This window comes from Pungitius pungitius, chromosome 11 (assembly GCF_949316345.1).
Source record: "Pungitius pungitius chromosome 11, fPunPun2.1, whole genome shotgun sequence".
Taxonomy (NCBI): domain Eukaryota; kingdom Metazoa; phylum Chordata; class Actinopteri; order Perciformes; family Gasterosteidae; genus Pungitius; species Pungitius pungitius.
The window spans coordinates 15,442,960-15,456,302 of NC_084910.1; the positions used below are offsets into that span (position 1 = coordinate 15,442,960).

The window sequence follows — 13,343 nt, forward strand, 5'->3', positions numbered from 1 at the left end:
AGGGGCCCTCAGAAGACCACCAGGTCTCTAGTGTGATGAGCCCATACTCTCAGAAACCACAGATCAAACAAACGCGCCTTGACGTGTGCACGTCTAAGGACACTCAATTTAACCAAAACTCACTCAGCAGCACCAGCTAATAAGCTTCCCTTTTTAAATGGATGCAATAGGAATTTGCGTCAAATTAGGTCGAGTATTAATCTGAGCATATTCATCATTTCAAATAGGAATATTAACAAAGGCCAGAGATTATGTTAAAAACAACGTTTGGATTTTAAAAGTGAATTTCACGCTGTTATAACAAGCCGTAACCGATGCATTTCAAGGTGCTTTGTACATTTTACTAGAATAATGGACACGCTTGATGAACATCGACATTAAATGCTACTTACTCTGGAATTGCAACTCTAGACAGACGGTTTGCAAAGAACCAAGAGGAGGAGGCCTTGGCTCCGGGTCGTGAGAAGCTGCTGCACGGCTGTTGGTTAAAGGGACAAACTGTAAGGTCAGATAAGAAAAATGTGTGATGTAAAATGCGCATAACGAAACAATTCTTTCTCACGGAAATCATTTTGTATTATGAAATCGTTCCACAGCTACTGTGCAAGTTGTTTGATCCTCCCACAACACGTCAAGCTCAATGTCATACACGGAGCTAACGTTCACATTTAGATTTTTGATGGTATTAAAAAAAAATAAGAATTTACCATTTTCAACATATTAACAATGTTATCATACAACCCCTAATAGTGCTCTTTATGTTTTCAAGGTTGTCATAAGCCCATGTTGTCGGCCTCGTGGTCTGCAGAAGCTTCCAGAGGAGAACAGACCTCTGTGATGTGGAAAGCAATGACTTTTTTAGCAAATTATGGGACACCTCAGTCATTTCTGATATGCTCAAAGTGTTAAAAGAGAAACACACAGCCTGTGATCAAGTTGACAACCGCTACGCTTTTGGAACCTCTGCAGCTCCATTTGAAGTCATAATATTCTCATGGCATGTAAATTTAAACCGTGTATTTAAATATAACCACATCCACCACATGGTGGGGTAACAGTTGAAAACCCACACCTGAAAATCTAAATTGAGACCAGTAAGTAAGAAGTCGGAAAGTCTGGTTTGGTGAAATGTAGAAAAGTAGATCACTTTGATTGCATCAAAGTGTCAAACTGAGAGCTAAAATTGATTTTAAAACAGACAAAATGGACTAATTCAAAGCATAACATTTACAATGATATGATAGAAAATAAAAAACGTTAATCAGACTCAGAACTATTTATTTGCCTTGCATGTTAGGAATTTGTCATGGCGGGTGGTGCATACATTGGACAGTAAGACAAGACAAATTTACACAGTGGAAGAAATATGGATCTAAAATATGAACATAAATGTACAAGTAACTTTAGGGAACAAGTTAAATGTTCTTGAAAACGTTTAAAAGTGCAACACGTCCGACTCCAACTCAAAGACCATTATTTTGCAGACATTTAAACTAAAGAAACACATTCTTTACTTAAAATGGTAACATTAAGGCTTTTTTGGAGGATCACATCAGTACACTGAGCAATAATCTCACAATCAATGCAACACTAAAAACCACCAATAATGTATAAGTTAAAATCAATAAAGTCTAAAAAGGTACTTGAATTCACAATACTTAGCAATGTACTGTCAATACTGTTAGTATCACTAAGCAGAGGCAGTAAAGTAAAAGGTGTTTAATCAATGTGTACAGTACTTACTGATAACATATTGCCAGCAGTGGGTGTGTAAGTATTCAAATGTATCTCTAATATAACCTTAAAAATAAATAATCCAAACCAACAACACACACACACACACACACACACACTCCCACTGTGGCCTGAGGTTACGGACAGTGTTCAGGGAAGTGGTAGCCCGGTGTGTTCGTGTCACGATCCCATTAGAAGTTGGCTGACCTTGATTGACACAAATAGTGCTGCAGGAGGGGCATGAAAGACAACAGGACAAGGTCAATAAGGACAAGGTCAATAAAGACGAGACATGACACAATCATTCACACCGGCACGACTCAGCAGGCAGGTTGTGCACGTGAAAATGTACCTGTTGAGTCCGTGTGCAGTTTGGAGCCGTCGCCGCTGGTCATCTTGCATGTGACAAATACTTTCTTGCCTTCCTTCTTATCCAGAGAGGATTCAAGCAACACTGTGTTTCCCAGCGGGACGGGCCTGGGAACAGGACAAGCGTTTGTCAGGGCACACTGACCCCAAGTGATAGTGGTCAATCAAAAACATGCCCCACATGTGGGTGAAAGGAGACACAGGGCACAATACCGAACAGTATTATAGAAACAAACGGTCTCTCAAATGTACAAAAAAGAATATTGTTTGTCATTACAAAAACGGTTGGATAGGAAGCATATTTGGTATATTGACACAAAGCTACAAACATGGATTCTGCTGGAACATATGTGACAAAAAACTAAAAAAATCTACTTCCGCACTTTAATAAACGTTTGCCTGCGTCTGAAAACATGTTCTTTCTGTACCTGCGGTAGTTGATGTTGAGGTTGGCGGTCAAAACAGGTCCACATGCTATGGTAGCGTGAGTCCCTATCACAGTGTCAATCATAGTGGCTATCGCCCCCCCGTGGACATGTCTGGAAATACACGCCGTTTTTATTAGACACCAAATACAAAGTCTAAACAGTGCCATTTAGTATGGTCTGACTATTTAAAAAGCCTATCTAGTGAGGTAATCATTTATTTTAAAAGGTGCCGTGTCATGATTGGAAAGCTGATAATGTAGACGCAGACTGGAAATGTGGGGAGCGAGTGAGACAGACGATGAGCTACAAAAGGCCTGTGGCTGGAATGGGCTCCCGCGGTGCCCCACAGCAGCATATCTCAGGCAAAGGACAATGAAATGTGCAAACACGGCCAGCATAGTATCATTGCGTTGTACTGAGTACAGTTAAGCAGGAACACTATGTAAAAATACAAAATACACATTGATTCATAAACAACCAACACAAACAGCTATCTCACCCTGGCGGCCCCTCCAGTAGATGTCCGGCCTGGAAAATGCCCACACACTTGTCCTCCTCACTATTAAAAAATAAAACGTACTCAAATGTAGCCCCCTGGTCTCTGTTGTTCCGGGTAAAAAGACGAGCTTTTTTGTGGATCATCCTACTAAGATAAACTCCACCTGATGGGGAAACACACAGGTGAACTGTCAGCAGCTTGCGATACACCCCACGGAGGAAAAACCCAGAATAAGTGAAGGTGCACTCATTTAATTCTATATATTGTATAGTCCTACTTATTATTCAAGTGTTCATGTCAGCACATACGTGCTTCCAATCTTTCGACAAGTTGTTCAAGTACACGAAATGTAACGTTAGGTCACAGTCTCAGTTACCTGTAGCATACTTGAGGAAGCGATTGTAGCTCGGCAGTCTCTGCCAGGGCCCTTCCCGTTTCTCCCCTCCTTCCATCTCCTCCTCACACTGGCTGTTGTATTGCTCGTACAACCGCATCATCTCTGGTCCCCATGAAGAGTTTGGCAAGCTGAAGTCCCGGGGCCTGGAGAAGAAGGCCGATGACGGCCCCTGCTGAGGGAGGGGAGGGGGGGGGGGTAGTCCTTTAGAATCATCGTATACAACTGGATCTGGTCATACAATACTCGTCATACGCTGGAGTTGTGGTTTGAAGGAATTATGTGGCCGAGGGCCACTCTGTGGTATATGGCTTGACATCTGTGTAGTTATGCTTGAAGAATTGTGGCCCCACCTATTTTTTTTGTTCAAATATTGTATTAAATGCCTACCTACACATTACGGTCTGGGTGCTTCCTTTTTTGATAATGACCATACCGATGACCTTTAAAGTTAAGAGTTCTCCTGGGTTTGTTTGTACCTGAACGCACCACTGCTTTACATTGAGATGCAGCCTAGCTGAACCCGACAGAAATGAGAACCATCTGGAAGGAGTGATGGTAATAGCCCGATCAAACCCCATCCGAAAAACACATCAGACCAGTCCTTTAAAGCACGTTCGTCGTAACAGATCATTGAACTAATGGTACCTACCAGCATGCCCCGTGAGCTGGTCCTGAATGGGATGCGGGTGGACGGGGGACTGAGTTGAGACTGTATCGATGAGAGTGAGCCGATCCGCTGAAAGGCCTTGCATATTGGACCAAGGCTCCTCGCCATTAGTGCACTTTTAAAACAGAACGAGGACCAAAAGTTGGAGAGAAGGTGACGCAGAGCTTGCCGTATTCTGAGCTAGCGTCAGGTTATGGATGACGCGAGTGGCACGCCTTTGCTAAGCTAACCTTGCTAGCATCCGTGACAAGCGATTATCGCGACAATAAACAGCGGGACACCGTAAAGGAATGTGGTATGTGATCTACCTTGGACATGGTTAAAGCGTGTTTTTGTTTAGCTACCTGGGCCGAATATTGACACTCCTCGCACGGGACGACACAGTAGCGTTTTACCGGTGACTTTCTCGTGTCATAACAGAGAAGCTAACGCGATGACGGCTTCCGGCACGAGAGTAGGTCACGTGGTGTAAACTTTGCGCTACAATGAGCAACTCTTCACCATGGCGAAAACTCTGCATTAGTTGCATCAGTTTGTAACAATAAGGATGCTTACAAAGACTTTATCACAAAACTCTGAGGACTTTTGAACTACCTCAGCTATACAGTTTATGTTTCGATGCATTATTTTCAAGTTCTACCCCTGATAGGGTTTAAATGTATACATTTCCCCCTGGCAGAATTGTGTATTCATCTTTGTTTCAATATTTACCCCCCCGGCAGTATTGTGTATTCATCTTTGTTTGATTATTTACCCCTGGCAGTATGGTGTAACTCTAACCCTTGGGATGTACTGTATGCTTACTTTGCTGGTTATCTTTAAATCAATGAAGCACAGAAATAAAGATTGGCTATTGAGGAGAGCTGGGTTCACACGGAAAACAACAATAACTTAATATTTATTCTACAGTCGTTTCTCAAAGCTGAGTTGGCATCACAATAGGGAACTCAACTGTGGAATCAAAAGGACCACCCATTGAACAAGGAACATTTTCCCTCAAAACCTATTTAAATTAAATTGGACTGTGGAAGACACGGCTGCGTTTTGTTATTCACCATTGTGCACTCTGAAGGCCTACTGTGAGTGCTCAAACCCAGACTGAATGTAGTATTGAGTTAAAGGACTGGAAGTGGAAGATACACTATGCACATTACATTGGTTTCATCATGACTAAGTATTGCAGTGAGGCTGTCAGGATCCTTGTTTTTGCACTAGGATAACTTGTTGTAAAAGTCCAGGGTGTATATATTTGGTAAACAAATCCATCCCTGGATATGGGCTTTGCACTTTTGCTTCTGCTGGTAATCATTAACGCTTCATGAGGAAGGGCAACAGAGAAATATCACATGCCTCAGACTGGCTGGTTCAGGTTCCCAATGTTGATTTACCGGTTAGAGAGAGAAATACATATATAACCAACACAACATATTTCCAGATGAACGGATGTACAAACAGCGTTTTATTGCAATCAACACAGGTTTTACTTTCTTATGGAGGAACAAAAAAAGATATACTTGAATCTGTGATGGTAAAAACTATGGTAATTTGCATGTCTTGCTTCTTTTAATAAACTTTGGTTTTCACTGTATCTCAGCGATGCCACACAGCTTCCTGCGAAATGGGGAAAAAAAAGAATTTTACTTTGTTGTCCAGATGAGCTGAGCTGGTGTTAATTCTGTCGTTTTACAGCCATGGTTCTGCTCTGTGATGATATTATTTTATACAGTTGAAACTGATGTTCTGGAATATGTTCTTAGTCTAAAGATGCGGGTAAGCATTTGTGTTCTCACCTCGCTTCGTCCTTGGTTGTATCTGCAAACGCACAAATGGCTTTGTCTCTGTCCAAAATCTGTTGTTTCAAGGCCTGAATGTCCACTTTGGCTTTCTGTTTAGCCACCTCGTGATCCGCTGAGGAAATGCAAATAGATTAACAGTGAGAATAAACATTAAATATGTCTGTATTCCATAAAAAAACAAATAAGCAACTGCTACTTTTGCCGAGCTCGGTGCCTGAAACTAAGGACCGTGTGACTCCCAGCCTGTGGCTTCTGGTGCCTATTGTTCCACTGGTTTCTAAAAGTCAGACGTGATTGACAGATCTCAACAGCTCCACCCGGATCTCTCTAGGCCCATAGAAAGCCCGACCAACATGTCGACACGTTATGGATTGTCACATTCTCTCATCTGGCTCCATTTGAGATGGGCCAGTGTTGGACTGCAGCAGTTCACTTTTCTAGAGCAGAAACACAATTACCTTTGAGTTTAACAATGGCCTCTTCCTTCTCCGCCTTCCTCTTCTGAGTAGCTTCCTGATAAAAAGGCACAGGTGAAAGTATTTGTCAACAGTGACGCAAAGTACACACCGGCCAATTGGATTGAGAATAATACAGAGTGGATCCTTTCATGCCAACCCTACACAGTTAAAATTGGCACGTGCATGTTGACGAGCGATACCTTGCAGTCAATAATAGTATTATTGTAGTACATGCATAAACAAGATGTCCCTTACCCTCTCCTTGTTACAGTTCTTCAGCGTTTCAGTGGAAACCGCTTTTGATTTGTTGCTTTCTTCCTTCTTTTTCTTCAGTCCATCGATCTTAGCGTTGATGGCCAACGACGCTGTCTTCAGGTCATTGATTTTGTGTTGCAATTCTATAATGGACTCCTCTTTCATCCGGACCTCAACCACGTTCGTCAGCATGCGGGTTTTCAAATGATGTATGTTGAGCTCCTGGCGCGCGGCTTGGTAAATCAGAAAACACATTGCAGCCACACTCAGGCTGCACAAAACAACCACCGCCTTCATCCCGGCGGAGACGTGAAGAAGACTCAATACGCGACGGGGACCAAACGGCTGGTTAGTTCTTGTTCATTTCGCGTGGCCTTTTCCAAACGGCGTCCTTCCTCCTGTGTGGCAGTGTTCGCTATACCTGCTCCACCTGCTCCACCTGGTCAACGGGATGGGCGCGGCGACGCGCGTTCCACCAACACCTTGGAATCTCGCCATGGACACGATGCTTCCTGATATGATATCACGCAAACGTGTTAATGATAAGTAGACAAACTGCTTATATTGATTCAATCTCATCCTTAAATACTGAAGATAGATATGCGTTCATTTTAGGTTTCGTTAGAATAACTCGGTGATATTTTTGAGCTGCTCTAAACTGCGATGGAAACGTTTCAAGTATTTAATCAACCTCACGGAGCCAGTGAACACGGGCTCGCATGGCTATTTTCGAATTACCATTTATGAGCAGAACGTTAAAAGAGCCAGGTGAAAGCGCCGCGCAAAACACCTGTCAGGCCCACATGACGTAACCGAAGAGGGCGTGTCCCTCGCAACAAACGGGGCAAAGTGCACAGCGCACAGCCAAGATCGGCCTCACCTTCGTGTCCGCGCGTACTGCGCAGGTGAGTCGTTGGCGGATTCCAATTCACGCAAACGGGAGATACACGTAACCAGGACGACACGCATAGCAACGTGGTGTTCAGCTCGAGCGACGTTTTTCCATCATCAAGTATAAACAGCTGAGAGGGAGAGAAAGTTCACAGCGATGAAGGCCTCACAGGTGCTACCCGTGACACTTGTCATTTCAATCGCTTTGGTGGGGCTCACTAAAATACGCGAAATGAACCAGGACAACGACAAAAGACAGCGCGTGTTTCAGGACATCAAGCTGCGCGTGACATACGATGTGCTGCAAGACCGACAGAGTACGTTGGAAGAGACTAGAAGCTCACTGGAGAAGACCAAGACTGAGCTGGCCGCGGCGGAGGAGGATGTGGAGATGGTTCAGGTCAAAGCGAAGGAGGCCAAGCGTGATTCAGACGTCTGCGTGGCAGGCAAGGTGAGGGGAAACCGATTGACGCAAGCAGAGAGTTGCAAAAACACCTGTTGGATTTACTTTACGATCCATACAGTTGACGGTGTTATCTTTAAAAAGAAATTAAAAGCGCCTTAGTTTAAAGCGGAACATGAGCTGCAGTTGTTAAAGAAACCGAACCAATAGGCAAAAAAGTTCCTCTGTAACCTTTCTGAAATGTATCACCTTGCTCTGTTTTGACACTGAAAAATTAGTTGCAAGTTGGAATACAAATATCCCACAGAACTGGTTTGACCATGTTGAGAAAGGACATACTGAACACCACCCTCGGTGTGTAGCTACAGTAGTGTACTTTGCCCAGCATGACTGTTTAATGTATTTAAATGTGTTTAAATATAATACACTATATTATTGTATTGCCTTAGTCCTCAAGTTTTCCATAGACAATTCTCCTTATTTTTCTATAATATTTTCTAAAATGCTACGGATGTAAAAGTGGATATTGTTTAATGATTTTGAGGCACAGAACATTGTGCAATGTGTAAGGGATGGATCAAATGTGGGAGGAATAAGCATTGGACGTGTCTTCTTCCAGACACGGGTTATATCCTTATTGCCCGGTCGGTAACTTAACACCAAGGACTATTGGCAAGACTGTTGAATAAAGATCTGGTATTTATTATAGTCAATTGTTTACTCTGGAAATCAGAAGGATCTGGCTGCAGCAAAATTGACGCTGTGGTTATAGAGGCAGGATTTGAGTCTGTGCAGAAAGATTTCTTCAACAAACTCAAGAGAGTGTTGTGACATCTTTTTTTCACACTTGCAGAAACCTGTGAAAGATGAGCTGGCATCAGTAGAGGCAGAATTTAAAAATCTCGAAGGTAGGTGCTGATTAATGTGCGTCAATCGGTGATAATCAATATCTGCGAGAGGACACAAAGCCACCTTTTTCTCTCAACTGAGCCTGCAGGTGCTGATTCAAATGCATTTAAATGTGTTGAATATAAACTTCAAGCAATGATCGTAATTCCTTTCATATGTAACACTTCCAATTTAATTGTGATAACACCTGCAGCTGAACACAAAAAGGAGTTGACCGCCTTAGGAACAGAATTGGAAAATCAAAAAAAGCAACTGGCAGCACAGAGCGCCGTGTGTGGCTTCTTGAAACCAGGACCACAACCACCAAGGTATACAACAATACAAAAAACAATCACCACATAATGATACCCACTGTGTGCATTCACTGCATGTTATGTTGTTATTTCTTTCTTAAAGCCAGCTGTGTAGAAAGGAAGGGATCGTAGTGTCCTCTAAAGCAACACCAAAGGCCGAGGCCCCCAAGGCAGTGGATCCAAAGGCCGAGGCCCCCAAGGCAGTGGATCCAAAGGCCGAGGCCCCCAAGGCAGTGGATCCAAAGGCCGAGGCCCCCAAGGCAGTGGATCCAAAGGCCGAGGCCCCCAAGGCAGTGGATCCAAAGGCCGAGGCCCCCAAGGCAGTGGATCCAAAAGCCGAGGCCCCCAAGGCAGTGGATCCAAAGGCCGAGTCCCCGAAACCAGAGGAACCAAAGGCCAAGGCCCCCGCAGCAGTGGATCCAAAGGCCGAGGCCCCGAAACCAGAGGAACCAAAGGCCGAGGCCCCGAAACCAGAGGAACCAAAGGCCGAGGCCCCCGCAGCAGTGGATCAAAAGGCCGAGGCCCCGAAACCAGAGGAACCAAAGGCCGAGGCCCCCGCAGCAGTGGATCCAAAGGCCGAGGCCCCGAAACCAGAGGAACCAAAGGCTAAAGCCCCGAAACCAGAGGAACCAAAGGCCGAGGCCCCCAAACCAGAGGAACCGAAGGCCGAGGCCCCCAAACCAGAGGAACCAAAGGCTGAGGCCCCCAAACCAGAGGAACCAAAGGCCGAGGTCCCCAAACCAGAGGAACCAAAGGCCGAGGCCCCCAAACCAGAGGAACCAAAGGCCGAGGCCCCGAAACCAGAGGAACCAAAGGCCGAGGCCCCCAAACCAGAGGAACCAAAGGCCGAGGCCCCCAAACCAGAGGAACCAAAGGCCGAGGCCCCCAAACCAGAGGAACCAGAGGCCGAGGCCCCCAAACCAGAGGAACCAGAGGCCGAGGCCCCCAAACCAGAGGAACCAGAGGCCGAGGCCCCCAAACCAGAGGAACCAAAGGCCGAGGCCCCGAAACCAGAGGAACCAGAGGCCGAGGCCCCTAAACAGGACGTACCTCAAGCAGATGCTCCTAAGAAGAGATGAGGAATTGCAACCGTTTTTTTAATTTAAGTTTCAAAAACACAACTATAGAACAACAGATTGCTTTACAGGACCAGTTTTTATCAGAGCAGGAAGGATGACTACCAGTCCATGACTGGTGTTAAAGGGATAGTCTTTTTTTTTTTTTTATGGAACAAAATCATTATTTAAGCCATATATTCAGGTGGACATACTTTTTTGTTTCTACGATGGGGCAACATTTTTTTTTAATGAGTCGTTTATGAATTAATATACGTATTTTGTATTGGCTAGGTTCAAGGGTTCTCTCACATTTTTTTTGTAAATGAAATTCAATGTGATATATAATTGACTAAAAGGAGGATTGATTTATACTTTCATTGCATCATGTTATCAGTAACTGGATTTATTTCTTAGCAGCACAAAGGGTGGTCTTCCGTAATTCAGTTGTGAGTTAGTATTGTTTATAAAGGTTGTGATATGTATACAGTCATTTTTCATGAATGTACGCTTTTTCGGTTGACCTTTGAATTCTGCGAAAGATGAGCTGGCATCAGTAGATAGATGGTGATTTTGTAAAAATTCATTAAATCATTGAAGACGACTAGCAATTGTATGTAAAAGAAGTAACTATACCAAAAAGTAAAATATTTATTTTTTCTCCGTCACATTGTGCCACATCCATCTAATTATTGTGTTCATTAACAACATTAATGTCTTTGTTAACCTTTACCCACTGGAGTACACAATTGGGATATTTAGAAAGAGTAAAATACAAATGATTCATTTGTAGGTAACTAATCAAGATTACCAACTTCAAGGAACAAAACATTGTTCACTACAAGTGTGTGTACACACACACGTTTTTGTTGCGGGTCCAGTATGTCAAACTGCTTCATTTCTAAATATACAAACTGTAATGTGAAAAGTTTAGAACTGACTGTTTTCTGTATTTTGGTTGCACAGGTCACAACTCGTGTGTGTGTGTGTGTGAGAGAGAGAGACTAAAGCTAAACACATGTGTGAGGTCATGTATCTTTATCCCCACAACAACAAATGCAGATCTGTGTCCTCTGTGATTTGACTGAATGTAAATTGGGACCCTGGAAGAAAACAAAAGCAAAGAAGAGAAAAAGCAAGTGACACATTCCCTCTTTCTCAGTTCAACTTGCATTGCAGCTTTTGTTGCTGTACGTTTACACTTTAGCTTTTTAACCTCAACATTTTTTCCCACTATATGTTGGATAACTCCCCCAACGCTGAAAACACATAAATAGGTATTGAATAATCGTTGTTAACCTTGTCTGACTCTCTCTTTCTTAGTGACCCTGCCTCGGGGTGTGTGTGTGTGTGTGTGTGTTTGCCTGGGTGTGCGTAGGAGAGAGCGAGACCAAAGCACTGACCAATCAGAGATCACGAAGCCTATGTCTGTCTCCCTCTATAAACTTCACTCTGCTCCCCAGTGAAGCTCTATGCAGTTTGTATTTGGCTGATCCTAAAGCTTCACTATTTATTTATTCTGGAGCTTTCAATAAAATGCAGTCTTTTTCTCTGTGAATTAAATTTTAAACCATACAGAACAGATTTCATCACAGAAAAAATACTCAAAAGGGGGTCTTTTTTTTTTTAGTTGGGCATTTCTTTGTTTGTGGAATAATACTAGAACAGCTGTTTCTTGATTTAGCATCCTTTTATCATTCTGGAACATTTTAAACCGAAATTCAACTATAAATTAAATAAATGGCCTTGAAGCCATGACGACAACATTCTATTTTGTGTTAATTATTGCGTTTGCTCCTGAAGCTCCTTGAACCCTCTTGTGTTTTTCAGGTTTTGTCCATTTTATTGTTCTCATTGCAAACGTGTCGTGTTTGCATTCAGTCATAAAAAAAACTGTGTGGTGTTTCCTGTGTTTGTCTCTGCCATCACCTCATTCGTTCTCACTGCATTGTGCATTGTGTGAACATTTCATTTCGCAGTGATAATGGCGCTTGTCCAGGAAAAAAACGTTGGTGTTTGGGTCCCCCCGTTCTGCCGTGACCTCCTTCCCTCTGATACCCACGTGGATGCAGCACCGGAGCCACATCTGGCTACACCGAATGTCTGATCTTTTGTATTTGTGCTTCTGGTACATTTTGTAATGCGGTCTCATGGTGTAGAGATCTCGTGCCCTGTTGTCATCAGTCTGTTTCTATCAAGATCAAGAGCTTTATCGTACCAAAATACTCCAAACCTCAACTTCAACCTTTTCTGATTTTCTGTAGCATTCTTTCAACTTTCAAACAAAGTGGGTGTACATTTCAATACACTGTACAATAACCTACAACTTTCAAAATCAGCTACTCTTCCAAACATGTGAGAAAATGAGTCACTGTTGTATGTTTCAAAGTTGTAAAAGTAGATATTGGAGTTTTAAGTTGGTGTTTTAATGCTGTATATCAAAATACATCAGCTGAATATAATATATATATATCTATATATATATATTTATACATGGAATCCTGCTCCAACAACTTTATATGTTCAAACTGAAACTAGATCTTGATTTGTAGGAGATTTCTCATACAGAATCATTGGACTTTTTTTTAGAACGGGTGGTTCGGACTGATGAAACACTTACGTGTTCATTATTTTACTGATAAGTAAAACTTTATCATTTTTCATCCACTTCAGTCTCGTTCTAACCCTTTTTTCCCTGTCGTCTCTCACTTTGCGTCACATTCCATCTGTTGGAGATTAAAATACTCCCCCCTCAGGCTCCCAACGAGGCAATCAGAGGGGCTATCATTCCGCCCCAGTAGGCTCACAAGGTCAGTTCCGGGAGGGGAGCGGATACGGAGACATGTCATAAATGTACTATCTCATCCTAAAACACAGCATACAATGTAGCATTGTTTTAGTAAGCAGATGCCGTTTGACGTGTCTTTCAAACAAAGGAATGACGTGATAGTTTTATACAACCGTTACATACTGAATGATATCCTGCATTCTGGATACACAGTCAAATCATAGTCTCACAATGGACTTCTTGTCAGCTCCACCCGGTCCATGCTGCTCCTTTTCCAGACTCCTCCGCAAGGAAAAGTGTTGTAGTCTTCATTAACCACCACATATTACAGATGATGGGAAGTCAGCACGTGTCCCATACTCCCCCCCCCCATCAAACCACACAGATGAAGTGATGATTCC

At 43.0% G+C, this 13,343-nt stretch overlaps 3 protein-coding genes across 6 annotated transcripts; 1 reads left to right on the top strand and 2 right to left on the bottom strand.

The window, feature by feature from the left end:
- Positions 1 to 1,263: 1,263 nt before the first annotated feature.
- them4 (thioesterase superfamily member 4) lies at positions 1,264 to 4,531 on the bottom strand. 4 transcript variants are annotated; one of them, XM_037454476.2, is made up of 7 exons: positions 4,439 to 4,526; positions 4,077 to 4,209; positions 3,407 to 3,599; positions 3,031 to 3,193; positions 2,532 to 2,642; positions 2,087 to 2,211; positions 1,264 to 1,961 (listed from the first exon to the last, which is right to left on the bottom strand). In XM_037454476.2, the coding sequence occupies exons 2-7, from the start codon at positions 4,200 to 4,202 to the stop codon at positions 1,915 to 1,917; spliced, it is 765 nt and encodes a 254-aa protein (XP_037310373.1). In that variant the 5' UTR covers positions 4,203 to 4,209; positions 4,439 to 4,526; the 3' UTR covers positions 1,264 to 1,914. The 4 variants fall into 4 exon arrangements, with proteins under 4 accessions (XP_037310373.1, XP_037310374.1, XP_037310372.1 ...); XM_037454477.2 differs by having other exon boundaries at positions 3,407 to 3,596; positions 4,077 to 4,531; XM_037454475.2 differs by having other exon boundaries at positions 4,077 to 4,531.
- A 1,004-nt stretch (positions 4,532 to 5,535) lies between these two features.
- Positions 5,536 to 7,038, bottom strand: si:dkey-87o1.2 (uncharacterized protein LOC796684 homolog). Its single transcript, XM_037454480.2, has 4 exons — positions 6,604 to 7,038; positions 6,349 to 6,403; positions 5,885 to 6,002; positions 5,536 to 5,705 (listed from the first exon to the last, which is right to left on the bottom strand). The coding sequence occupies exons 1-4, from the start codon at positions 6,898 to 6,900 to the stop codon at positions 5,675 to 5,677; spliced, it is 501 nt and encodes a 166-aa protein (XP_037310377.2). The 5' UTR covers positions 6,901 to 7,038; the 3' UTR covers positions 5,536 to 5,674.
- An 89-nt stretch (positions 7,039 to 7,127) lies between these two features.
- Positions 7,128 to 12,024, top strand: zgc:174935 (uncharacterized protein LOC796019 homolog). Its single transcript, XM_037454473.2, has 4 exons — positions 7,128 to 7,945; positions 8,751 to 8,805; positions 9,000 to 9,114; positions 9,203 to 12,024. The coding sequence occupies exons 1-4, from the start codon at positions 7,652 to 7,654 to the stop codon at positions 10,176 to 10,178; spliced, it is 1,440 nt and encodes a 479-aa protein (XP_037310370.2). The 5' UTR covers positions 7,128 to 7,651; the 3' UTR covers positions 10,179 to 12,024.
- Positions 12,025 to 13,343: the final 1,319 nt, after the last annotated feature.

Excerpts from the sequence above, each read along its gene's own strand:
- them4 (XM_037454475.2), bottom strand. The coding sequence starts at position 4,202 with ATGGCGAGGAGCCTTGGTCCAATATGCAAGGCCTTTCAGCGGATCGGC. Across the intron at positions 2,643-3,030 it reads CTACTGGAGGGGCCGCCAGG|ACATGTCCACGGGGGGGCGA; the intron begins GTGAGATAGCTG and ends GTGTATTTCCAG. Across the intron at positions 1,962-2,086 it reads ACTGCACACGGACTCAACAG|CACTATTTGTGTCAATCAAG; the intron begins GTACATTTTCAC and ends CCCCTCCTGCAG.
- si:dkey-87o1.2 (XM_037454480.2), bottom strand. The coding sequence starts at position 6,900 with ATGAAGGCGGTGGTTGTTTTGTGCAGCCTGAGTGTGGCTGCAATGTGT. Across the intron at positions 6,404-6,603 it reads AGAACTGTAACAAGGAGAGG|GAAGCTACTCAGAAGAGGAA; the intron begins GTAAGGGACATC and ends CCTTTTTATCAG. Across the intron at positions 5,706-5,884 it reads ACAACCAAGGACGAAGCGAG|GAAGCTGTGTGGCATCGCTG; the intron begins GTGAGAACACAA and ends CCCATTTCGCAG.
- zgc:174935 (XM_037454473.2), top strand. The coding sequence starts at position 7,652 with ATGAAGGCCTCACAGGTGCTACCCGTGACACTTGTCATTTCAATCGCT. Across the intron at positions 8,806-8,999 it reads AGAATTTAAAAATCTCGAAG|CTGAACACAAAAAGGAGTTG; the intron begins GTAGGTGCTGAT and ends TAACACCTGCAG. Across the intron at positions 9,115-9,202 it reads CCAGGACCACAACCACCAAG|CCAGCTGTGTAGAAAGGAAG; the intron begins GTATACAACAAT and ends TCTTTCTTAAAG.